This window comes from Carcharhinus amblyrhynchos, chromosome 3, assembly GCF_965287045.1.
Source record: "Carcharhinus amblyrhynchos chromosome 3, sCarAmb.v2.hapA, whole genome shotgun sequence".
Lineage (NCBI taxonomy): Eukaryota > Metazoa > Chordata > Chondrichthyes > Carcharhiniformes > Carcharhinidae > Carcharhinus > Carcharhinus amblyrhynchos.
In genome coordinates, this window is record NC_137326.1 from 93,697,595 (window position 1) to 93,723,778 (window position 26,184).

The 26,184-nt window shown below is 40.3% G+C and overlaps 1 protein-coding gene across 5 annotated transcripts in view; it reads left to right on the forward strand.

Moving 5' to 3' along the window:
• LOC145341454 (paired box protein Pax-3-like) overlaps positions 1-26,184 on the forward strand; it is an 88,630-nt gene that overhangs the window by 35,576 nt on the left and 26,870 nt on the right. For 3 of the 5 annotated variants that reach the window (XM_080186412.1, XM_080186410.1, XM_080186409.1), the window contains 3 exons: positions 16,932-17,131; positions 20,794-20,959; positions 24,084-24,298. In XM_080186412.1, coding sequence (XP_080042538.1) covers positions 16,932-17,131; positions 20,794-20,959; positions 24,084-24,298 — 581 coding nt within the window. Of the gene's footprint in view, positions 1-263; positions 280-3,713; positions 3,726-16,931; positions 17,132-20,793; positions 20,960-24,083; positions 24,299-26,184 lie in introns of all 5 variants that reach the window. The other 2 variants (XM_080186411.1, XM_080186413.1) reach the window with 2 other exon arrangements.

Here is a 26,184-nt window from a genome sequence, read left to right on the forward strand (position 1 = left end):
GAGTAGTCAGTTTCTGTATGCAACAAGATCTGGACAACATTCAGGCTTCAGTTGATAAATGACTAGTTACTATCACACCAAACAAGTGCCATGCAAATACCACCTCCAACAAGAGAATCTAACTGTTGCAGCAACAAGGGCGGCACGGTGGCACAAAGGGACATGGGTTCAATTTCTGGCTTGGGTCGCTGTCTGTGCAGAGTCTACATGTTCTCCCTGTGTGTCCATGGGTTTCGTCTGGGTGCTCCGGTTTCCTCCCAAAGTCCGAAAGACGTGCTGGTTAAGTGCATTGGCCATGTTAAATTCTCCTTCAGTGTACCTGAGCAGGTGCAAGAATGTGATGATGAGGGGATTTTCACAGTAACTTCATTGCAGTTTTAATGTAAGCCTACTTGTGACACTAATAAAAAAAAACTCAGCAAGAGTCCTTCAACAGCACCTTTCAAAGCAGCAGCCTTTACCACGATTATAATCCTGCCTGGTTTCCTTTGACTTTATGAGAAAGGAAAAGCAGGCCGGTGTATAATAGATGGACTACTGGCTGCTGACAAGTTTTGTGCCTCCATGAGTGTTGACAATTGTTTAACCCCATACAGAATCCTGAACAATTGAACATCTTCCCAAGTCTTCTCGACTTCATGTTCAACAATCTCAGAATTTTTAGTGTCGCCTCACAGCTTAGATGTTTTCAAGCTAGGTATCCATTTGGTTGCACTCCCTTCAATGTCCAGAAAGATAGTTATTTTTGTCCAGTATTTATATCTACAGTTTAAATTTACCCCCCCCCCCAAGGCCCGTGATCTGGTACAGTATACAGGAATTTTGTAACATTTGTACATTTAAAATTAAACTATATTGAGCAACAATTTGAAAATCATCACAGCTACGTTCTGCAGTGAAAGTGTGGGCTGGGGTCATTACGTTAATTTTGGGCAGGAAGGATGTCAAAGCCTTGGAAAGGGTATAGAAGAGACTTACTATGATGGTACCAGGCATGAGAGATATCAGTTATGCGGAGAGATTGGAGAAGCTGGGGTTGTTTTCTCTGGAGCAGGGAAGCCTAAGGGGGAAATTTAACGGAAGCATTTAAAATCATGAATGGTTTTGAGACAATAAATAAGGTGAAGCTGTTTCTGCATGACAGAAAACTCAGAAGCGGAGGACAAAGATTTAAAGAGATTGGCAAAGGAACCAGAGGCGCCATGAGGAAATAATTTTTATACAGTGAGTCGCTGTAATCTGGAATGCATTGCTCGAACGGTGGTGTAGAGAGCTTTAATAGTAATATTCAAAACAGATTGATAAATACTCAGTAGAAAAGAAAAAGCTGTGGAATACAGAGAAAGAGCATGGATGTGGGATTAATTGGATCGTCTTGCTAAAAAGCTGGCATAGCACCATGGCTAAATGTGAGTAATCATTCCATAATTATTTAGAATTTTGAAGACTGCAGTGATTCCAGTTATAAACTAGTTAAAATTCATCATGATTCAAAGAAATGCCTGCCAACCTAAACAAACTGATAATTCTTTTCTTAAAGTAAGCAAGCATCATTTACACTTATGTTCACCCTGCATCAATAATCAGATAGAGTCCAGGAATACTTATTCCAGATTCACTAACTTGAAACTGAAGGGCTAGATTTTTTCATATTTCCATATTGAGACTTGCCCCAAAGGGAACCCAGGTAGTATTTTTAGCCCCTGATTGGGCGCGAAGATTTGCGCTGCTGGTTGGTGTTTCAGCTTGCCAGCATCATCCTGTCTCTGAGCTATTTTCCTGGAGGTTAGCTGGGGTGGAAAATGATAGGGCTACCTATAGGCAAGTGGTAAGCAGATAATTAATCGGAACGAAAATCCAATAAAGGCTATTGACAGAGGCTGGTTCCGACATCCACCCCAGCCATCTAAGGCATTGGATACTAGGTCAATTGCCTATTGACATCCTCCTGGTGCTAGACTGGCAGTGAGGAGAGGGACTACTTTTCAGGTAGGCTTTGACATCCCATTTGTCTAGCTGCAGCCCGAAGCCTTCCTCTATAATGGTGGCCCAGCTGCTGTGCCTATTTTTTTATGTAAAAGTTTAAAAAATTAGGGAGAGGTAACCTCCGTTCTGAGGCATTCTTTTTTCCATTCTGAGCCCCCCTCTCTCCATCTTAACTGAAGAGGCAGCCTACTACTACTTTATTTACTTTGTTCTTTCAAGGCCAGCATTTATTGCCCAAATCTATTTGCATTTGAAATAAATGGCTTGCTGGGCCATTTCAGAGGACAGTTTACAGTTGACCTATGGATTTGGAGTCATATGTCGATCTCGCTGGGTACAGCTGGCAGATTTCCTCCCCAGAGGACATCAGTGAAATATCAATGATACCTTAATGGTCGTTATTTCCCAGACTAGCTTTCAATTCTAGATATATTTATTGAATTTAAATTCAAACAGAAGCCATGGTGGACACATGTTCCCATCTTGGCCTTCTGTATTACTCGCCCAGTGACATTACTGCTACCCCACAGTCTCCCATTATTGTGTCCAATTGGTCCTCCAGCTTTGAAAATCCACCCACCATCCTTTGATGGCCAATTCTGGAAAAACCACTGCTGGGTTACTTATCTCCACCCTGTGTCAGGTTGAGACCCCCATTTAATGCTGACATTGAGGCCCCAATACAAAATCTCAAGTCCTGTTTCTGGTCAATAACGAGTCCCAGGATTTTTAAACTATCCATTACGGGACAATTAGTTATTTACTTGTATGTCCCCTCTGTGAGTAAAATATTTATTGCATTGTTAATAAATCTTATGGACAAGGAGTTAGAATGGATTTTTAAAAACAGCAGGGATATAGATCATGTCTTCTTAAATATATTTCTACACAACTGCAGGAGATGCAACATCTACCACTTTACCTCCTCCCTTCTCACTTTCCAAAGCCCCATACAATCCTTTCAGGTGAAAGAGTGATTTACTTTGTGCTTCTTTCAATTTAGTCTACAGTATTCATTGATCATCCTTTACTTTGGGGACACCAACATAGTCTGGATGACTGCTCCACAGATCACCTCTGTTCAGTCAACCAACATGACACTGAGCTTCCTGTTGCCTGCCATTTTAATTCTCCACCTTGCTCTTACTTTAACCTTTCTTTCCTTGGCCTGCTGTATTGTAAAAAGTCTGACAACACCAGGTTTTAGTCCAACCGATTTATTTGATAGTAAACGCACAAGCTTTCGAGGTTTCCCTCTTCGACAGGTGAATGGAGAGTTCTGGCCTCAGACAGAGCATATAAAGCACAGACAGTTTAGAGATTACTGATTAGAATGCGAATCTTTACACCTAACCTGCTGTTCAAGTCCTAAAGTGGCCGACAATGTGAGTGGAAGGAGCACTGATCACAGGTTAAAGAGATGTGTATTGTCTCCAGACAGCACAGTGACGCGGGCCATCTTCAAGTTTATCTGGACATCAAAGATGGATCGCGTCCGGAGGGAAGCGATGCACAAATCTCCAGAGAATGGAGGGAAAAACGTTCCCGACGCTGCCCTCATCCTGATGGCTACCTTTGTGTGCAGCTGCATCAAGCTGTGCATAGATCCTCGGTACACTAACAGCAAGTGCCACTTTTTTTTGAGGTTCTACCTGTCCCGAGTGTTGCGAAGGATGGGTCTGGCCACACTGCCGCGGAACGCTCCGAGTAGTTGGACCGTACTGCAGCACCTGTCCTTCGTGGAGAAATTTTTCTGCAAACACACCTTTGACCACACGGCGATTAAGCAGTGGTCAGCGCATAACGTCCTTGGGGCCCTGAGAGAAAAGGAGACGGCGGATCCTGTCGGATGGTTCCCTGAGCAGACTGTCAGTGTCATCTGGCAGAATGCCTCATCACCAGAACTGACTGTGCTGTCTGGAGACAATACACATCTCTTTAACCTGTGATCAGTGCTCCTTCCACTCACATTGTCGGCCACTTTAGGACTTGAACAGCAGGTTAGGTGTAAAGATTCGCATTCTAATCAGTAATCTCTAAACTGTCTGTGCTTTATATGCTCTGTCTGAGGCCAGAACTCTCCATTCACCTGACGAAGAGGGAAACCTCGAAAGCTTGTGCGTTTACTATCAAATAAATCGGTTGGACTAAAACCTGGTGTTGTCAGACTTTTTACCATGTTTACCCCAGTCCAACGCCGGCACATCCACATCATGACTGCTGTATTGTTGCAGTGAAGCTCAGCACAAGTTCAATGAACAGTATCTCATCCTTTGGGCACTTCGCAGTCTTCTGGACTCAATGTTCATTTCAACATTATTAGATTATAATGTCAGCATACCTTCTGTCTTTTAATTTTCTTTGCTGTTTCTGTTGTGCTTGATTCGCTCTGATTTTCGTCAATTTCCTTTCAACCAACAGTTATTCAATTTGTTGCCATTCACACCTCCTCTAAAGGACATTACTTGACGTGTTACCATTCCTTTAGATCTTGCACCATGAAACCTTGTGTCACTGAATCTCTCTTGCCTTCAATCTATTACAGATTTTCCCTTCTGTTCTTCTTCCCACTTGCATCTCCCTTCAACATCTTCCATTTGCTCAAGACCTATTATATTTTTTAACAACTGCCAGTTCTGATGAGAGATCACAAACCTGAAACCTTGGGCCAAATTTTCTGAGGAGTGGCATTCACTGTTGGTTTGCTATCCCACTCCTGTTTATTTTTGCACTAAAATGGAACTGTGCATTTCTAGCTTGGACTTCCAAACTTGGCCTCTTCAGAAATGTGAAGCGTACTTATTCTTGGAGCCCTTCCTCATGATGCAGAATAATCAGGGGAAGCCAAGCTATGCCCCTCTTTAATAGCACTAGCTGAAAAACATTTGGACATTTAAATAACCTTTCAATGTGTTAGTGAATGAGTGTGAATGAAGTTAAGTGGGTCAGGTAGCAGGGTGGGTAGGGTGGCAGCATGGTTGTTAGGTTAGGTCAAGGTGAGTTGGAGGGTTGGGGAGGGGAGGGAGCCGTGAAGGGCATTTGGGCTTTGGGGCCAGCTGTCCAGTTTCCCAGAGGTTAGACTCAATTTTTTCCTAATATTTCCTGGATAACTATCCAGGTAAGTAAGTCAGAACCCTCTGAAGTCTTCAACTCTAACTCAAGGGTAGAAAACTTTTTTGGAGGTCCCCAGAGAAGCAGGAGAATTGCCCATCAGAAGTTGAAATTTCCAGGCAATTCACATAGAGTTCTTGCATTGGGACTTGCGAGCACTCTGGCAGTGCATCCTCTGGGGTATGACCTGCCAAGTGTTTCCAGCGTTCTCTGATTTTAGCCCAATGTAAATTGTTCATTCATGGTGATTCTCCCTCTACAAATTCTTTGGTCTGAATGAAGCTTCCACTCATTTTTAGTCAATATGTATAATCTGTACAAAACATGCCCATTTACAATGAGCTCTCCATAAAAGGAGTGGAATCCAAACATTCTGGCTTGGTGTACTACTTTGTTTCTTTGAACCATGTGTAAAAATGGCAATGCTATCACCTTTGACAGGCGACAGGAAGCTCGGGATCATGTTTGCAGACTGAGCGGGGGAGATGTTTTGGCTGATGCAAAACCATTGTCCGAACTGATAATCTCGACTAAATTAAAATCTTGTGTAGTTAAATGGACTCACAAAAGCTTATCTCCAGTTAAGATTCTGACTTAAATTTAATTACGCTTTTTTTTAACGTTGGAATGTATAAAGGTATCCCTTATCAATTTAAGCTGTTGAATTTGGCAGGTCTGCTAAATTAATTTGCTTTCTTTATATATTTTAATACTACAGAATGCACTTGTTTAAACTTGGCAGATCAGGGAACAGATTTTTCAGAATCCTGGCCTCTCCAAATTCAGACAGCAGCATGCAATTTATAACTGGAAACAGAAGTGGGTGGATAACTGTTAAAGGAGAGCAGGTCAGCAGGCTTTTATGCGTTAATTTGCTGAAGTTCAGGTGGCATATCTGGGACATCCTGGACTAAAGTAAATCCTTCGGCATAAAGTGTCTACTTACAGGGAGTCTCTTTCATATTCTGTGTTTACAGTAATCCACAACTGCAAAATATTCTATTAAAGGTCAGCTCCTTGTATAAAGCTTATTCACAGTAAATCCCCTTAAATAATGTGCCAATTCAGTGAATCTGCCTGTTATAAGAAGAGTCCATTTACAATGAAGTTGGCAACCCATGTACAATAAACCGATTCCCTCTCTCCCATATAACTAAAGAAAACAGCTGTCCATACAGTCCGCTACAGTTGATTCTCTATCGTGTTAACTGCGAATCCCAGTGCCACATTGAATCTTCTGGCAACAGAATGTAAATTGGAAATCCCATGTGTAAGTATCCATTTACACTGAGCTTTTCTTCTGTGTTAAGTCCCTGTTTATGTGAATTTCCCGTGTAAAGGCTCACTATGGGTGAATCCCTATTGAAAATGTTGAATTATTGAATCTTCCTATTCAGTGCCCACTTAGCAGTGAGTTTGATTTGCACTGTTTATTTACAGTAAACCTCCTCTCAATGAAACATTTTCTTAAAATGCATCTTGACAGTGTATCTCCCTGTATAAAATAGCATGTTTATATTGAGCCTCCCTGCTTAATTTGGATAGGGTGTGTCTGCTGATTGTGAGGCTTCCTTCAATAAAATATCTCTGTGTACCCCTGTATAGTATACTGAATAAGTGAATCTCCATGCCATATAAAGTATCTATTCACAGTGAGTTCACTTTATATTGAGTGCCCATTTATAAAACATTCTTCCCATAAGCACCCCAGTAAAGTGAATTGCTCCTGTATAAATGGTCTATTTGCAGCAAACCTCCTGTGGAAATTGTCAATTTATAATAAATTGCCTGTATAACTTGCCCACATACAATAACTTGCATGGGTTATTACGTGTGCATGCCAGGAGATTTGCTGTAAACTGACACTTTATGCCAAGGGATAAACTCTCTATAAATGAGCATTTTATGTAGGGAAGTTTTACAATGAATGCACACTTCAGGCAGAGAGGGAAACTGTAAATGAAGAGTGCAGTTTTGTTGAAACTCCTCCTTGTAAAGTTACTATTTATAGTGATTTTCCCTCCTTGCTTGTATCCTCTTGTGGAGAAGAGCGTTACTGGAGGACATCAATTTAGGATAGTCACCAACAAATCCAACAGGGAATTCAGAAGAAACTTCTTCATGAAAAGAGTAATAAGAGTGTGGAATTTCAAGCACACAAAGTGGTTGCAATGAATCAAAGCATTTAAGGGGAAGGCAGACAAGCAAGTAATGGGGTAGGAATTGAGGGTTCCAATGGTAGATTTAGATGAGAAGAGATTTAATTGGAGCATAAACAACGACATGGACTGGTTGAGTTGACAGCCCAATATCCAATGTAATCTTATGTAATTAAGTAAGCTTATTAATATTCTTTAATGTAAACTGCCTGCTCACAGTAAATTCTTGTGCTGTATTAAATATCCTTTTCCAAAAAGTTTCCCTTTATAAATTGTCCATTTGCTGTGAATTCCAGTGTGCAAAATTGCACATGCTAAATGTCATCCACTGTATGTAGGTTTGAGAGGAATGTATTTGCTCTATTTTAAAATTGTGCACCACAGGCTGGATTTTAGTGGCATGTTCTCCGCTGGGGGAGTGGGTGGGGCCATGTAAAATCTGAAGGGTAGCAAGTTCACTATCTTTGTACCCCTTTCCGAGCTTCTCCCTATGTTATGATAGGTGGGGGATTGGGAGGTGCTGGAAATAGGCAGCCCACCAGGGCATTTTAAAAAATAAATAACTAATGGTTAATTGAATGTTACCAGGCCAATAGACTGGAATAATATGCTGCCCATGCCATAAAACAGTTAGTGTGGGCAGTCTTTTTAAAAAGGTAGGCCATGGATGTGGGAGTTGGGGGTTTGGGGAATATTCTTCATAGGATGTGCTGTGAATTGGAGTAACCCCCTCACCCTTAAAATGGTAACCCATCTTTGTTCCTCCTTTCCCAGCTTCCAAGAGCTGCTCCTCCATTGCCCCCCTTCCAGCAGCTGCCCAATTTGTCCTTGCCCTATAAAACAAGGAACCTACCTGGTTCCAGGATCTACATGGGCCTGCTTGTCGTCCCAGCAGCTTCTGCCACTGAGCTCTGGTACTGCCCTTGGCTCAGTAAGAAGTCTCACAACACGAGGTTAGAGTCCAACAAGTTTATTTGATAGTAAACCCACAAGCTTTCAGGGTTTGCCCCTTCTTCAGTTGAGAGTCAACCCCGAAAGCTTGTGGGTTTACTATCAAATAAACTTGTTGGATTATAACTTGGTGTTGTGAGACTCCTTACTGTGTTTACCCCGGTCCAACGCTGGCACTTCCACTTCATGACTGCCCTTGGCTGGGAGATCTTGTGGGCAGGACCTTCTCCCACTGAGAGGCTAACTGCCTGTTACTGCCTGTTTAGTCCACTAGTGGTGTGTTATGGTTGCAGGGCGGGCTTTTTATTTAAAGAAAGGTGCGTCAGCTGCCGGCTGTTTCTTGCAAGGGGATGGGAGAGTGGTCAGATAATGTGCCCACCCTTGTGAAATCCAGCCCCATAAGCGTGCTTCATGTTCAGTAAAGTTACAGGCCTTGAAAATCAATAGGGCCATTTATATTGCTGTTGTGCCTGGAGGCAAACATTTTGTTCACTGATCCTCTCCAGCATTGACCCTGCCATAAATTGTGGGGTCAGTTAATTTAAATATCCATTTTCAGTTTAGAAGTGTAACCCATGGGGAGGTGGCTTGCAAATTAGGAGCATCACCTTCAAAAAGGCAATAAATAACAGAGATTTTAAACAGCTGGCTGGAGGAACAGCAGATAAGGAGGAAAGTGTTTGACACAGTTCAGTTAACTTTCAGGTAGCTGTAATGGATGGTTCATATGTAATTATATGACATTTTTAAAGCATGTCTTCAAGTGGAAGATGCAGAGGTCACACAAAAGGAGGGAGCAAGTCAGTGAAAAGGATGATGTCAGCTTTTGTTCAATGATAGCACACGCTTTAAAAAAGTCTTGCATTTATATAGCACTTTCAAGACCACAACCCAAGTCAATAGGTTCTGGATTCAAATCCACTTTAAGAGACTTAAACACATATTAATGCTGTTATGATCTCAGTAGACACCTGTAATGTGTTTATCTATTTTTAAGAGCCTGAGAACGCTGTGTTTACTGAAAGAATGAAGCCACGAGAGTCACAGGTTAAATTAAAATAAATTTGCTAACCAAAAACATTAAGGATCATGAACATTTACAACGACACCACATTTTTTTAAACATTTATTTATTAGTCACAAGCAAAACTTACATTAACACTGCAATGAAGTTACTGTGAAATTCCCCTAGTTGTCACACTCTGGCGCCTGCTTGGTCAATGCACCTAACAGCACACTTTTCAAACTGTGGGGAGGAAACCTGAGCACCTGGAGGAAACCCACAGAGACACAGGGAGAATGTACAGATTCTGCACAGGCAGTGACCCAAGCTGCAATTGAATCTGGGCCCCTAGCGCTGTGAGGCAGCAGTGCTAACCATTGTGGCACTGTGCCATATTTTAAATGATCAGTTACAAAAAAGGACGGAATTTTTTGGCCATGCACTGTAAAATTACACTCAAAGGTCAATGGCCTTCTTCATGGTGCATGTCCCGCCTGCTACAATTTCTGTGGAGGCAGGATGGCAAAATTCCGCTCAAAGATATTAAAAGTACAGTGAACAGTTATTTATTTTCTAACTGAACTTTACTCAAATTCCCTTCCACAACCATTTGATTTGCACCCTCAGAACCCAAGACACTTATCAAAACTTGAAGAGTTAACCACTTGGTCTGAGTACTACTTCAAAGGTTTGAGTAAGGATTGAGATTTCTTAGGTCTTCTCTTACTTCCAGTGAAGTTTTCCCTTTAAATCTCCTCCAATTGTATCTACGTCTCAGTCTCTCTTCTCAGCTTTGCTTTCCCATAGGACATAGGAGCAGAATTCGGCCACTCGGCCCATCGAGTCTGCTCCACCATTCAATCATGGCTGATACTTTTCTCATCCCCATTCTGCTCCCTTTTCCCCATAATCCCTGATCCCTTATTAATCAAGAACCTATCTATCTCTGTCTTAAAGACGCTCAATGACTGACCTTCACAGCTTTCTATGGCAAAGTGTCCAACAGATTCACCACTCTCTGGCTGAAGCAATTCCTTCTTATTTTTGTTTTAAAGGATTATCACTTTAACCTGAGGTTGTGCCCTCTGGTTCTTGTTTTTCCTGCTCGTGGAACCATCCTCTCCACATCCACTCTATCCAGGCCCCACAGTATCCTGTAAGTTTCAATAAGATCCGCCCTCATCCTTCAAACCTCCAGTGAGTACAGACCCAGAGTCCTTAACCGTTCCTCATACGACGAGCTCTTCATTTCAGGGATCATTCTTGTGAACCTCCTCTGGATCCTTTCCAAGGCCAGGACACCCTTCCTTAGTTACAGGGCCCAAAACTGCTCACAATACTCCAAATGGGGTCTGACCAGAGCCTTATACAGCCTCAGAAGTACGTCTCTGTTCTTGTATTCCAGTCCTTGTGACATGAATGTTAACATTGCATTTGCCTTCCTAACTGCCGACTGAATCTGCACATTAGCCCTAAGAAAATCTTGAACAATGACCCCCAAGTCCCTTTGTGCTTCTGATTTCCTAAGCATTTTCCCATTTAGAAAATAGTCTATGCCTCCATTTCTCCTTCCAAAGTGCATGACCTCATACTTTTCCACATTGTATTCCATCTGCCACTTCTTTTCCCACTGTCTTAATCTGTCCAAGTCCTTCTGCAGCCCCCCTGCTTCCTCAATACCAGCTGTCCCTCTATATATCTTTGTGTCATCTGCAAACTTAGCAATAGTGCCTTCAGTTCCTTTCTCCGAATCGTTAATGTATATTGTGAAAAGTTGTGGTCCCAGCACTGAGGCACACCACTAGTCACTAGCTGCCATCCTGAAAAAGACTCCTTTATCCCCACTCTCTGCCTTTTGCCAGTCAGCCAATCCTCTATTCATGCCAGGATCTTACCCTTAACGTCATGGGTACTTAACTTATTTAACAGCCTGCTATGCGGGACCTTGTCAAAGGCCTTCTGGAAATCTAAATAAATCACGTCCATTGGGTTTCCTTTATCTAACTTCCTTGTTACTTCCTCAAAGAACTGTAACAGATTTGCCAGACATGACCTCCCCTTGACAAAGCCATGCTGACTCAGTCTTATTTTCTCATGCACTTCCAAGTACTCTGCAATCTCATCTTTAATAATGGACTCAAAATTCTTGCCAATGACCAAAGTCAGGCTAACTGGCCTATGATTTCCCGTCTGCTGCCCCCCACCCTTCTTAAACAGTGATGTTACATTAGGTACTTTCTACTCCTCTAGTACCCTCCCTGCCTCCAGTAATTCCTGAAAGATCAACACCAATGCCTCCACAATTTCCTCAGCTATCTCTTTTAGAACCCTAGTGTGTAATCCATCTGGTCCAGGTGAATTATCCATTTTCAGACCTTTCAGATTCCCCTGGATTTTCTCCTTCGTGATGGCCATTACACTCACCTGTCCCCCCAGACTATCCTGGAGCTCTGACATCCCACTGGTGACTTTCACTATGAAGACTGATGTAACTATTCAGTTCCTCTGCTATTGCTTTGTTTCCTATTGTTACTTCTCCAGCCTCATTTTCCAGTGGCCCAATCTCTTACCTTTCATATATTGAAAAAAAGTTCTATCTTCTTTTATATTATTAGCTAGCTTATACTCATATTTCATGTTCTCCCATCTTATTGCTTTTTTAGTTGTTCTCTGCTCACTTTTAAAGCTTCCCAATCCTCTCACTTCCCACTAATCCTTGTCACTTTGTACGCTTTTTCTTTTACTTTTATGCTGTCCTAGAATGTACGCTTTTTCTTTTGCTTTTATGCTGTCCTAGACTTCCCTCAGCAGTCATGGATGCCTTGTCTTCCCCTTTAGCATGTTTTCTCCTCCTTGGGATGAACTTCTGTTATGCCTCCCAAATAACTCTCAAAAACTCTAGCTATTGCTGTTCTGCTGTCTTCCCTACTAGGCTCCCTTTCCAATCTACTCTGGCCAGCTCCTCCCTCATGTCTTTGTAGTTACCCTTATTTAATTATAATCCACTAAATCTGATTCCAGCTTCTCCCCCTCAAACTACAGGGTAAACTCTATCGTATTGTGGTCACTGATCCCTCAGGGTTCTTTCACCTTAAGTTCCCTAATCAAGTCTGCCTCATTACACATCACCAAATCCAGAATTGCCTGTTCCCTAGTAGACTCTGTCACAAGCCGCTCCAAAAAAAGTCTTAGATATTCCACAAATTCCTTTTCTTGGGATCCACTACCTTCCTGATTTTCCCAGTCCATCTACATATTGAAGTACCCCATGATTATTGTAATATTGCATTTTTTATGTTGCCTGATTTATTTTCTGCCCCACATCCTGACTACTGCTAGGGGACCTGTACATAATTCCCATCAAGGTTTTTTTACCTTTGCAATTCCTCAACTCTACCCACAGAGATTCTATGCTTTCTGATCCTATACTGCTTCTTGCGATTGATTTAACTTCATTCTTTACTAACAATGCAACCCCACCCCATTTGCCCATCCGCCTGTCCTTCCCATAGGACACATATCCTTGGAATCTCCTCGCAGCCACGTCTCTGTGATGTTTAAAACATCATACCAGCCAATTTCAGTGTGCACAACAACCTCATTTACCTTGTTTGGAATACTGCACACATTTAGTACAACACTGTCAATCCTGAATGACCACCTCCTTTCTCATTCTTATCACCGTTTCTGCTCTACCTGGGGTTAGATGCTTGCCACCTTCTATATTCTCTGTTCTATTACGTATATTCTTAGACATCCAAATCATTGTCATGAATCCTTTAGTTAACAAGAAGTTTAAGCTCTTTAAGCCAATGCACCAAATTTCAAATGAATTCTGCAGGAAATATATGTTCCTTGCTGTGCAGCCAGATTGATCTAAAAATACTGCTCCAGACCAGAGTCACTCATAATCTACTCAACTCTATAGTTAACTTCTTGTTGACCCTTTGATGTTCTATTATTTATCTCCCAGGCAACTTGGTCACCTGATCATTTATTGAGAACTAGATGCTTTACTAGAAATCAACCCATAGTGAAATCTATGAGCATCCCAAAAATAAATTATAGGCTGGGATTCACCGGCCTCTTCCACCAGTAAGATCTTCTGGTTCACCCAAAGTCAACAGACATTTGAATGGCTCATCACATCCTGGCCATAGGTTTTTTCACTCAAAAGTAGATGAGCCATTATATTTCTGATATTTTAGCATGGTATTGAGGGAGCAATTTTCTGGTCAATATATATCCTCAAATACTATTACTAAAATAGCTTATCTAATTATATATACTTTGGATGTTAATGGGAGCTTGCTTTGTGAGAAACATCTGCCATATTTTCTTACATTACAGTAGAGACTTCAGAAGTACATCATTGGCTTCAAAGGGCTTTGTGATGTCCTGAGGTCATAAATAGCACTGTATAAGTGCAAGTTATCTCCATCTAAGAGCACTCTGCTCTCATTGTGAAACATAGTGGGAGTGGTCATATAGCATAGGTATCAGATAAGTGTGTGAACATTTGCAGAGTAGCCATGGCAATTTATGGAACAACGCATAGGCAAATGCTTCCCTACCCTTCTCTGTTTTCCTTTTCCCAAGGAGGTTATGCTCATATATTCTTAGTTTATGCCCTCAATTGCCTTGAGGTCCATCAAAGCAACAGGAGGCAGAAGATGAAGAAGAGAAGGACAGTGATGATAATGCTGAGGAGGAGGATCAGGAGGGAGGAAAATCCTTGCTGGGATACTTTGATGATGATGATAAGGACAAGGGTATTGAAAGCTTGACTGGACAGGAGTACCAACTGTAAGATCTGACCCCACGTTTCCTGCCACAAATTTCTCCATTTCTTTGCAATGCAGTTATTTCCATGCACCATCTCAGTGACGTTCACCATTATAGGGCCACTTACACAGTGTCAATGAAAGTTTGGCAATGGGTAACCGATACAGCATAAAGCCTGGTGACCTGGCAGAACTTTGATAAAGCAACTTGAAAAGTTTATAATTCTAATTCAGGAGAACTGCTGCTCAATTGATCTTGTTACTTCCTTTCATGTAAATCTGGGCAAGTGAGTTAGTACACACTTGTGAAGATAGTTTGACTGAGATTGAATTTGTAGAAAAGGTGCAATCATACAGCAGCCCTTCAGCAACTGCTAAAATGAAACTGTTGGGTTGGGAGTCTTAGTTAAAGCCATTGCTGTGGTTTGAATTTAATCTTCTGTGGAGTCCGTTAAAATTTCATTTCGAATAATGTGCTTCCATTACTGGCACAAAATGTCATCTTTATTTTTCATTGCATTAATTAAAATTATATCTCATTAGAATTACCATCAGCTAAGAAAGATGTTCAGCATAAAATCATAGTTCATTTTATTGTTCATACATAATGTTGAAGTGTTATTGTATACAGGCAGAAATGCCCAGACTGAGTGACTGTAAAATGCGTTCTGAATGTTACTGTGGAAGTCAATTCTGTGAAGATTTAACTTGTATCCTTACTCCACTAAAACTGTGGTTCCTAGAGCCAGGGGTCAAAGAGCAGAGGTCAGTTGGCGAGACTTACAAAGCACACCTTCCTGGAATTGACCATCTCTGTTAAAGTATTTTCATTGACAGGTGGGATTAGTGTTGGACTGCTCAGTCCCTGTTTACACAAAGGACCCACATTTTATTGACGGTATAGTATACAGGGAACAAAAATAATTTTTTCATAAAGCAAGTTTTCTAAAGCTTGCTGATATAAAATTACTTTTAACACATCACATGCTTCTGGGTTTACAGAGGCTTTTTGCATCAGACTACTTCAGTAATTCTGGGATTGATATTTTCCTTTAATTACAGAGTACAGAGAATGTCAGCAATGGCACTCGAGCTAGTAGGTTGTGGAATGAAGGCTATTGCAAACATTTTATCAGATAATCTAGGTTGGCACTCCTGTGCAATATGAAAATTCTCTGTTCTGAGCTTTTCGGGAACTTTCCTGAATAGTACTGCCACCCACCTGTCCTCAGGTTTCAGTTTATCATGGTTATTCTGCATGGGTCAAGAAATGTGTTTGATCATCATAACAAATGGTCCACAGTTGCTCCCAACTTCCAATGCATTCCCACATCCCCACTTTGAGTGACATCTCCAAGTACCTTTCTCAGTTTTCAGAGTTTCTTAAATCCTTCACCAACAGTAAAGCCTGTTCTGATGATTCTCCTTCCCACCTCAACACTAGCCATGCTGGAACAAAATCTCCCAGACTCTGCAAAAGGCTACTAGTTGCACCTCTTTGACTAATGACCGTCTCCCTCCCACATCCAGCTGTGGAAGCTCACAAAGCCCAGTGGTCCCTCTGCTGACCATGCAGAACTTCTGATGGCTGAAATTTTCATTGATTTGTAGGGGAGCCTGTAATCTGATCTCTAAAATAGCTTCCTCTGCCTTCTTCCCCATGACAATGCGAAACACATTAAGAAATGCTAATTAGCTATCCTTAATCCCAACTCTATTTCCTTTTAGAAGTGAATGGGCCGCCTATAGCACAAAATGTTACCTTCATCACCGTTCTGAAACTCTGGGAGATTGAAAGTACTCATTGCAAACCCAGAGACAGTTGCTATTGCCTGCAAATGTAACTATATTGCACCTCCTTCTCAGTGGAACAATCTAAGCCTTCTTTTGATTTTTGATTATCAAACTATCCAGGTTTACAGTCAAGCAGACTTCAGAACAGATTATTCCTTCAATTACCTTAAATTTAAAGCTACAGTTCCAACATATAATAATCTCACAAACCTCATAGTTGTAAAATACATTAAGTCAATACATAAAATATTATATGAGGCAGGAAATTCACGTTTTCCCTCAACGTGCTTTTTTGGAACACATCAGGTGTGCAAAATGAAGGATAGCTGTACGGAGAGAAGATGCCATTTTTCAGATTGACATCAAAGGAAAGCTTTGTCTACATTCTCAAGTAGATGTACAAGATTTCATGGCTTTTTTTTAAGAAAATGTGATTTCTTCCCTGTGTCCTGACAAATATTTATTCCTCAATCAATAGGATGGCATGGTGGCACAGTGGTTAGCACTGCTGCCTCACAGTGCCAGGGACCCAGGCTCGATTCCTGGCTTGGGTCACTGTCTGTGCGGAGTTTGCATGTTCTCCCCATGTCTACGGGGGTTTCATCCTAAAGTCCAAAGATGTGTTGGTTAGGTGCATTCGCCATGCTAAATTCTTCCTCTGTGTACCTGCACAGGTACTGGAGTGTGGCATCTAGGGGTTTTTCACAGTGGCTTCATTGCAGTGTTAATGTAAGTCTACTTGTGACACTGATAAGTAAACTTAAAAAGCAGATTTTGGGAACTTGTTGTGATTGAATTGGCTACTGCCTTTTCTACATTACAGTAATGACTACATTATTTCATTAGTCATAAAGTATTCTGGAATACACTGAGATTATGAGAGGCACAATGCGCATGCAATGAAGTTACCTAAAGCAAAATTCTTGCTCATGGATGTTTTGCCATTGGTGGCACACTTCCTTTCTGCTACAACTCAAAGCGTATATGATGTACAAATTCATTTGTGAATGGACATCTTGTGAAGGGCCTGCATGCAAACACAAATCAGGCTATAAACATTTGCTTTTGTGAATTAACCCAACTGTGAAATTGTTGTCACATGTCTCTGTACTACAGATCATTAATTTAACTTGTTTCTCACAGCAAATAATTCAGACGAGGCATCAGATATCGACTCGGAGCCTGACCTCCCTCTAAAGAGGAAACAGCGTCGTAGCCGCACAACATTTACAGCAGAGCAGCTGGAGGAATTAGAAAGAGCATTTGAGAGAACTCACTATCCAGACATTTACACTCGAGAGGAACTTGCACAGAGAGCTAAACTCACAGAGGCACGAGTACAGGTAACACAATGGTTTGTCAGCTGAAAATGTACATTATCTGTGCACTATGCTCCAAAGAGCAATACTAAATTCTAAACACTAATCATTTGTGAAATTTCACAGAAGGCATTATTTCAAAACAAATTTGATTTGTTCATTATATGAAAAATCCAGTTTAGTCAGTTTAGTTCATTGAATGTATTTAGAAGTACTTTTGTTGGATTTCAAAAATCTCGGGCTGATTTAATAAATACACTGATTTATTGCATTACTGAACACAGTGCTCTGTGATAAACCAATCCCCTGTTTATTAAGATTTTTTGGATGCAATGTAATAAGTTTGGAGCTTTCAAGCATTTTAAAGCAGATTGATCTGATATATACACCTGTGCTCAGATGCACACAGTACCTAAAATGAAATGATATTAAGTGTGTGACTGAGTGTAGATGAGTACACAGTAATCATAGAGTGGCTTCTTTGCTGCTGATAAACGTAGCCAAGAGCATTTATCATTAGGCCTTATCAACGACATAAATGAAACTGCTCTACTAATAATGTGGGTTACGATCTGAACTGGAGAAATTACTGCACATTAATATCTACTCGTTATAGCACAGATTTAACCTACTCGCAGACAATTTATGTTATGGATTATTGTTCTTAACTACCCTTTTACATGGGAACAAATTTGAAGTATCAGAGCATTATTTCACAATATATTAATGTAGAATGAAAGTTGTTCACTCATATTGCCCAAAACTTATAGGGGATAATTTTTAAGTTGCAACTATCATTGTAGAAATCATCCAATTTTGCTTTCCACATTGCTCCAGCAGCGAGTTGGAAATGATCCCATGACAATTAGAACTTCAATACTATAGGAGAACAATGTCATGCTGTCTCTGTCTGTGTCATTGCCAATTTCCTCCTCTGGAGCCTTTTGCTCTATTTCCACTCTCCATCTCTTTTCCTGAAAATATCAAAGATTTTCCTGTTCATTTTGCCTAGGAAAGAGAAAGGGGAGGCAGAAACTGCAGTGGCAGTTATGTGTTCCCAGTCCTCCAGGATTCTTAGTACTTCTGAAATTCAGCATCACTGGATTTGCATTCTCTCAAGCACAAGCCCAGCAATAGCCTTCAAATGAAGTGGGAGACCATTTCTGGCCTCTTGTTGGATCCACCAGTGGAGGGGTGACCCAAGCAAGTTAGATGCGGGGATTGTGCTGAAGTCTTTTTAGGACAGTCTATCTGCAGGGGCCCAAGAGTAGAAAGCTGGGAGTAGTAAGAATATTTCTCCACCCAAAGCACAACATTGAGGCTATCTCACTGCTATCTGTAAACTGGTATCATATGACGTACATAACATCCTACAACAATTTTGAAGGGTAGTTACATTGCATTTGCACCTTCCATTTGCAAGATTAGGAAGCAGCCTTGAAGGGATTTCTGGAGATGAAATGGCTGCTACATTCTTTCAGGTGCATTTTCCAAGACCAACCTAAATGTAATAACATTTAGCTGTACAACAAAAATTTTCTTGCCTGCTTACTTATTCAATTATCATCACTCCTTGCCCCTTCTGAAGCAGCCTGGATCTCACCTATAGTGCAGAATTCCCCAGATCTGTCTCAGTGACTGAGTTGATGGATTTCTCACGAGTCCACCATGCCAAATCAGTAAGTTGCATTTCAGATTTGGGAAAGCATGGACAGCGCTTCTATCAAATATTTTTAAGTGAAGCCTAGCCATTAAAATGGTCATGCCTTCCACTCACTGCCTGCTGAACCTAGGCTCCATATCAAAGTAGGGATCACTATTTCTCCCTAATGGCATGGCTGATCTTGAAAATTAAGCAAGTCAGTAATAATGAACAAGAGTCAATGACTTGTTTCCTCTTGGACTGTACCTCATCACCCCGATGACATTAAACATTAATAATTTTGGATAGCTGCCCTGAAGGCTTTTCGTGCACTCCCTAAGAAGATCCTAATTAATATGGACCGGAATGGTGTCAGGTTCGATCCCCATATTTTGTTGACCTTGGTTAGAAACTACAAATGGACCTCAAAGCCGTTTGGTTAAAAGGAGGAGCAATTAACCAGGCTTCTATTCTCAATCATTATCCTGGCACTCAGTTAGAAAATGTGCATGAATGAGCATCAGATAAGAACCCTGTCAGACTCAACTGCAATAATCCCAAATTGAATAGTCCACCAATTCCAACACTAAAGCAATATCCAACATTCTGGCTGCTCTGCTGAGACACTAGAGGGCTATCTGTGGGATCACATGACAAGGAAGGAAAAGTGCTGTGGTTATGGGGCTGGGTAAAGTAATTTAGGGTATTTGCCTCTCTCTATAGATGTATTATCTCACATGTGTTCGGGCATTTGTCTAACTTCACAAAGGAGTGCTGGAAAATAACAAGAGCTGCAACACATAATGTAATTGCTGTTCACCATCAAAATCTTTATTATCTACACAAACATTCAACTTTCAGAGCTCCAGGAGTGATTGTGAGTGAAGTATGAGTACTAACACTTTCTAAGTACTTGCCCTTCAGTGCATGCAGGAGCCACATTAATGCAGCAGCTGCCACAATGTAGCTTTAACCCTGTGACTTCTCTGCATTCCTCACAGCTTCATTTGGTCTCATGAGGCCTATCATCTTTTATGTGGCTTGCTGTGATCTACTTCCCTGCTAAATTCCCCAGAACAACTAACATATGGATCTTTTACTAAACCCAGCATGAATGACAGATTTAAGTCAATCAGTGACTTCTTCACGATGGTTCAGTGTTGGGAATTTAACTTTTCTCAAACAGTAGGAATACTAAGTCTGCCAACTTTTATTTCTTGTAATAAATTTTAACACTTTAAAAAAATGACAGCTATATGATGGTTCTTTGCTCCTTTTAGATCGAGACCGTTATCCCAAAACATCTGTACTGCAATAAAACACCTGATGACAGTTAACTGCTTAAGAACCTGGACATGTTTAATTCCACACAATTATCATTTGTGCAAAAATAAATTAGGAGCTGTACATCTTTTTGAAAATAAAAGGAATAGATGTTGGATTTGTTCAGGAAGTGTTCAGGTTCTGTACAGACACCTTCACATGAACTGGAACATGCCCAGATTTATACCAGATTATTGGAAGTCTTACTTCCTTGAAAATTCCTAATTCCTAGTGAGTCTGAGCATGCCCTATGGTCACTGATTGCAGCAATATTTGGGTAAAGATAGAGGAGACTTTTGCACTTGGCATTTACTTTGGCGTCATCCTGGAGAGTTTTAGATCATTTTTGATAGCTTAATTTCTATAATCTTTGCCATCAGGATTGCTGCAAATAATTGCCTAATCATGTAAATCTTCAATGCATCACTAATACCGGTATACGAATATATATTTGGCTCAATTACAGTATTTTGAGTTACATCATGTTAATTTTCAATAGGCTCAATGCAGTCTTAAGTAAACATATTTCAAAATTGAATTAGTATATTGGAATATTTCACTTTTTAGTGGGCGTTTTTTTTGCACATGAGCTATGAATTACTCTGCTCATCCTCGTTTATTTTCATTTTATTATTCATACTTTAATTATAGTGATAATTGTGCTAAAATAAATTCAATTCAATTAAAACTGTCCTGGAAGTGATCCTGTTTAATTTATTAGGTTTGGTTCAGCAATCGCCGTGCTCGTTGGAGGAAACAAGCAGGAGCCAATCAACTATTGGCATTTAATCACCTGATCCCTGGAGGATTCCCACCTACAGCAATGCCAGCGTTGTCTCCTTATCAGCTGTCTGATGCCAGTTATCCTCCTACATCCATACCACAGGGTAAAACAAATCCTCCTATTTAAGCTATGTGAACATTTGATGTCTGTATCTCTTACAGCACGAAATTTTGGAATTGTCAATTCAAAGCATCTGCCCAGATCTGTGTGCTCCTGAATTATTTAGAATAAGCCAAAAAACTTTCAGAAAAAAAGCCCTAGAATTTAGCATTGGCTTTTATCTTTACTGCAGTAAAAAAAGTGAACTGTTCCAGAAGGAAAGAAAAAGGAAATAATTTCACAATAGCTACAGCATCTGATGTGATATTTCCTTCAGCTTGGGAGATTAAAGATAGGGGTAGAAAATCTTCTTGAGTGGTGGTGTTAATGATAATTATGGTTTAGGCTGCCTGTAATATTACAATCTGATGTTTCATCCCACTGAGTTCAGTAGAACTAAATAAAAATATCAAGTGAGACATAACAATTGGCTCATCCAGTGCTAATGCCTCTAAGACAAAATTTTCCCCAATGCTATTTAAATATTGGAGATCCCCTATTCTGATGGTAAAGATGGTTGTTCTGCAAAATTATTTAAGAATATCACAATTATTTTTAAAATTGTGGGGCAACTAAACAAAATTTTAATAATTTTTATTAATTTGTTTTCTACCCTCCAGTAGTAAAGTTTTTCCATTTGTTTTGATCTCTGTGCCTACAAGGCTTTTCTGTATGATCCCTAAAAGCGGTTTGACATTTCTACTGCAGTCATTTTTTCCAGATGTTGCATGGCATTGAAATAACCTCCAGTTATGCTAAATAGCTATCAAACAAGTTTAGTGTGTAGATTTAAGGAAACATTTTGGGGTGAATTTTTATCCTCAAGATGTCGGCACGAGGAAATGGAAAACTTACCAGTTTGGGACCTAATGCTATCAATCACACTCAATGTGAAGTTAAACTCACTTTACACTTTCCCACATGGTAAAAGATTGCCTCCACAATCCGTGTGTAACAAAATCATAAACTTTTGCATAAACAGTGCTGAGCATTTCACTATAGCATAGTCCATGAAGGAAATATTTCCATTCACAGACGCTTACCTAATTGTACCTTTCTACTGCTCTCATTTATCTTTTCCATCTTAAATAAGGAATGAAGGGTGGGGTGAAATTCTTCTTTGGTTGGAGTATAAAATGAGTGACAGCAAATCAGCAGCCCATTTTACACTGCACTTTTTTTTTTCCTATTGAAGTTGCTCATTCCAAACCACAACCGAAAACCTATTTCCACCTTGAAATGTCCAATTTAGCTCAAATTAGTGAATGGATCCACATTCACTAGGGACTGATTACAAGAAGGCTTACCATTATTATATGGGACCCTTGCAGCCAACAGACACTGGAGACTTTCATCCCATCAACATGGGCAGGACATTAAACCAGGCCCCAGAGTGGAAAGAACTGAGAGCTAATGCACGTTAAGAGGAACTGATGCTAAAATAGGTAGTGATGCATAATGGTGGAAAAGAATGAAATTGAGCTCCAATCTCCAGAATTTCGAGGCAGACATGATGCATGGGCTCAATTTTAATGCTGTGCAAGTGAATGGGTTTTGAATAGTCAAAAGTCAGGCTTTTTGAACCCTTCTACACCTGCGCTCTTCATGCAAATAGAAAATGACAAGGGGATGTAAAATATATCCATACATTTCTCAGTACAGGTGAAGTCCAATAATATTCATAAATATTTAAGAGAACATTTATTGTGCTAAATGTCCTGTTTATAGTGTGGAGTGATCAATCCAACAATATATAATGCAAGACATTATAATGCATCTCTTTTAATCATATTGAGGCTGTCTTTAATGTAACATGTATTTGGTATGTTAAATGAGGTGCAACTACTATTGTAATAGTAAGAAAGGTGAAATTATTTCTTTCTGAGAGAGCATTTAGCAAATACTACTTTTGCTCGAGAGGAAAAAAGCTAAAAAAAGATGGGTTTTGCAAGATTATCCCAATATACACCCTTACTTGATTGAACACAGATTTAAGATTTGGGATAGGCTACATTGAGCAGAATTTGTGGGTGACAAGCTGGGAGGTGGATTCCTCCTAAAATGCTGGAGCCATGGCAAAAGGGATCCTCTTGCAGTCCCTGGGCTATGCTATGGGCTATGTTGCCAACCTGCTGCCCACCTGGAGGTGGTCAGTGAATTCAAATAACTAATGACCTCTGGGGGGCCAGTTTGAGAGGGGCTGCTGGCATTTTGCCATTGGTGAATGGGCTCTGCCATTTAAGCCAATTGCCAGGTACAAGGAGGGTGAGGGGGCGGCAGGCATCAGAGCCACAGGATCCAAGCCTCATTGCAAAGGCCATCTCCATGGCCAATGGGTTTAGAGAAACTACCACTCTAACTGTTGTCGTCTAATTGCCTGACTCTGACGAGAAGAAAAAAAAGTTCTTACTCCCCAGTAAGGGTGCCTCAAAATGGAGGTGGCCTTTCATTCTCCCTGCAACCTCAGTGTTGGCCATCGCTCTTGGTGCTGCCATGAGAGGCACTGATCAGATTGGCAGTGGAGAACCATTCTGCCATCCTTCAGTGCGAGCTCTGCGGTGGCCGATTAGAAGCTGCCTCCTGCCACTGCCGTCTGGCTGCCTACGTTATGCGCTTGGGACCCACATATGGTCCTGACATCAGGATTTACTCTGTTCAGAGAAAATCTAGACCAGTGTGTCCAATTTGTAGCACTCTAGGTTTTCCAGCTTTTAAATCAATCACTGAAAATTTGGAGGGTTGCTAATCAGGTATGATGATGAATCAGATCCTCTGACCTGCTTTCCTGTCTAGTGAGGCTCCATGCCAACACTGTACTTTGCCTTCAAATCATTTTGTTCACTGTAACATGAAATGCAAGGGACACTTGACAATGATGGCATTTACATTACCACAACATGTGTTTATAAAAAGTAAAAATAGACTTTCCAGTCACTTTTTTCTGCAGGCAGTGCTTTATCAAACTATAATTCTGAAATTTTAAATGTTTTCATAATCACCATTTTAAAGTATTTTTTGACAATTTAGCAGTTACATAAGCAAATTGCCTTTGGACCCAACTGAACTGTTTCTTACGAAATGAAAATGATGCAGCATTACTGATACAATAAATGTTATTGTGCTTTCAGCAATCTCAGATCCAAGCAACACAGTTCACAGGCCACAGCCTCTGCCTCCGACATCAGTTCACCAGAGCAGCCTCCCTTCTACTCCAGACAGCAGTTCAGCTTACTGCTTATCCACCAGCAGGCATGGATTTTCAGGGTATACAGACAGCTTTGTGTCTCCTACAGGCTCTACCAATCCCATGAACCCAACAGTTAGCAACGGCCTCTCACCTCAGGTCAGTTTTGTGATTCAAAACAGGGTGTCTACTGTATCTGTGAACCAAATAGTTTACTACCCAAGGCAAAACTGAAGAAGCATTTTCTAAACTTAAATCATTACACAAATCTGACTGTGCAGCTCATGTGACCGCGAATTTGTGGCTACTCGTTGTTCAAACTAATCTTTCAGACACTTGCTTCCCTTGACACTTCAGAAGATAAACATTTTGCTGCATCTATCATTTTTTTAGAAAAAAAATAAAATTCAGTCACACAGTGGAAAAATAATTGAAACATGATATTTAGAATAGCTACTAAGAAGTATTGACAAATGGAACTAAAACCATTATCCAATGTGAAATTCAAAGTTACTGTAACAGCAGTATTGATAAATGTTCCCTACCTTGCAATTCACATTTTTATTTCAGTTGCTTCATGCATGTTTTTTTTCTGTTATTGTGCCTAACAGGTATATTTTACCATTCTTCATTTTGATTCAGACATAGACTGATATATGCAGCATACAGTGTTTACGGTGTGATTCGAAAGTGCTACTTTATATATAGTAAATCTATAGACTGAATAGCAAATTTCAAGAGACAATTGATAAAAAGCATAAGAGTAATTGACAAACAATATGCCCAGGGAGCTGTTTCTACAAGGACCTCTTTAGATGAGATTGTACTGATTCTACATGATTAATAGCCACTCTATTTGCTGAATGTAGCTCAGGAAATAATATTAGGTGCACAAATAGGAACTGTCAATATTGACTTGCCCTTTTGATTAAAATGTATGGGTTATCTTTCAATGCTTTGTTAAGCGATTTTAACATTTAATATCGGAATGTTACTACTCTGCAGAACATCCATTTTGTTACCAGTGGGTCAGTAAATTATCCTCAGATGGAATGATTGCAGATAGCATTGGAAAGGCCTTAAACTTTTTAAATGTATTACCAGCTGGTGGAAAGTTGACATTATCGTTTTATTAAAATATACTGTCTCCATTTGTCAGCGTAAGTTGGACACAGGTGTCATCTGATATGTACACCAGTTAATTTTTAATATTGGTCACAAGGGACCGGAATCTATAATTAAAAGTGAGTCATTTCAAAGCTAGGAGATAGAGTGTTAAAGGTAGGATTTTCTTGAAAATCTTTCTATAAATTGAAGAACAGAAGGAAGCACGGAATGACATAAATGAAAAGTGAAAAGACAATTATAGTCAATTACACACCAATCATTGGCTACTGCTACCGCCTGAATAGTAAGGGACATTTTAATAGGCAGAAAATTAGATTCTAATGGCACAAAGGGTGGCCAAAATGACTCCTTGCATCTGTGGCTTTTTATTCTTTATTTAATGTGCAGTTGCATCACACAATGTTGTTTCTGCTTTCTGCAGCGCACTGATAACTCAGAGACCCAACAGTTCAGAGTATTGTAAAACTATAAAGACTGAATAAACAAATTTCCCCTTAAGGCAAATAGAAACCTTCCTGGTTTATTTTCACATTGAGCACACAATTAATTGACATCTTATTTTCTTTTTCCACAAGAAATTGATTAAGCGTGTAGCTGCATCAAACACCACGGAATGAGAAATTCTAAATGTCTTATGTTGAAAATACTCAAAAGCTCTTCACGTTGCCATCTCATTTATTGGTTCTGTTGTCATGAATATTGTGACCTCTGTATGCGACAAATATGTCATTGCAATGGAGGTGCTTTGATATTGTCATTTCCTGAGAAGTTTGCCCTTGAGGTAAAATAATCATACAATCCCTAAAATGGGGAAAAAGGCCATTTGGCCCATTGAGTCTGCACCGATTCTCTGACAGAGCATTTTACCCAGGCCCACCCCTGGCCCTATCTCCATAACCTCACATTTACCCCACTAA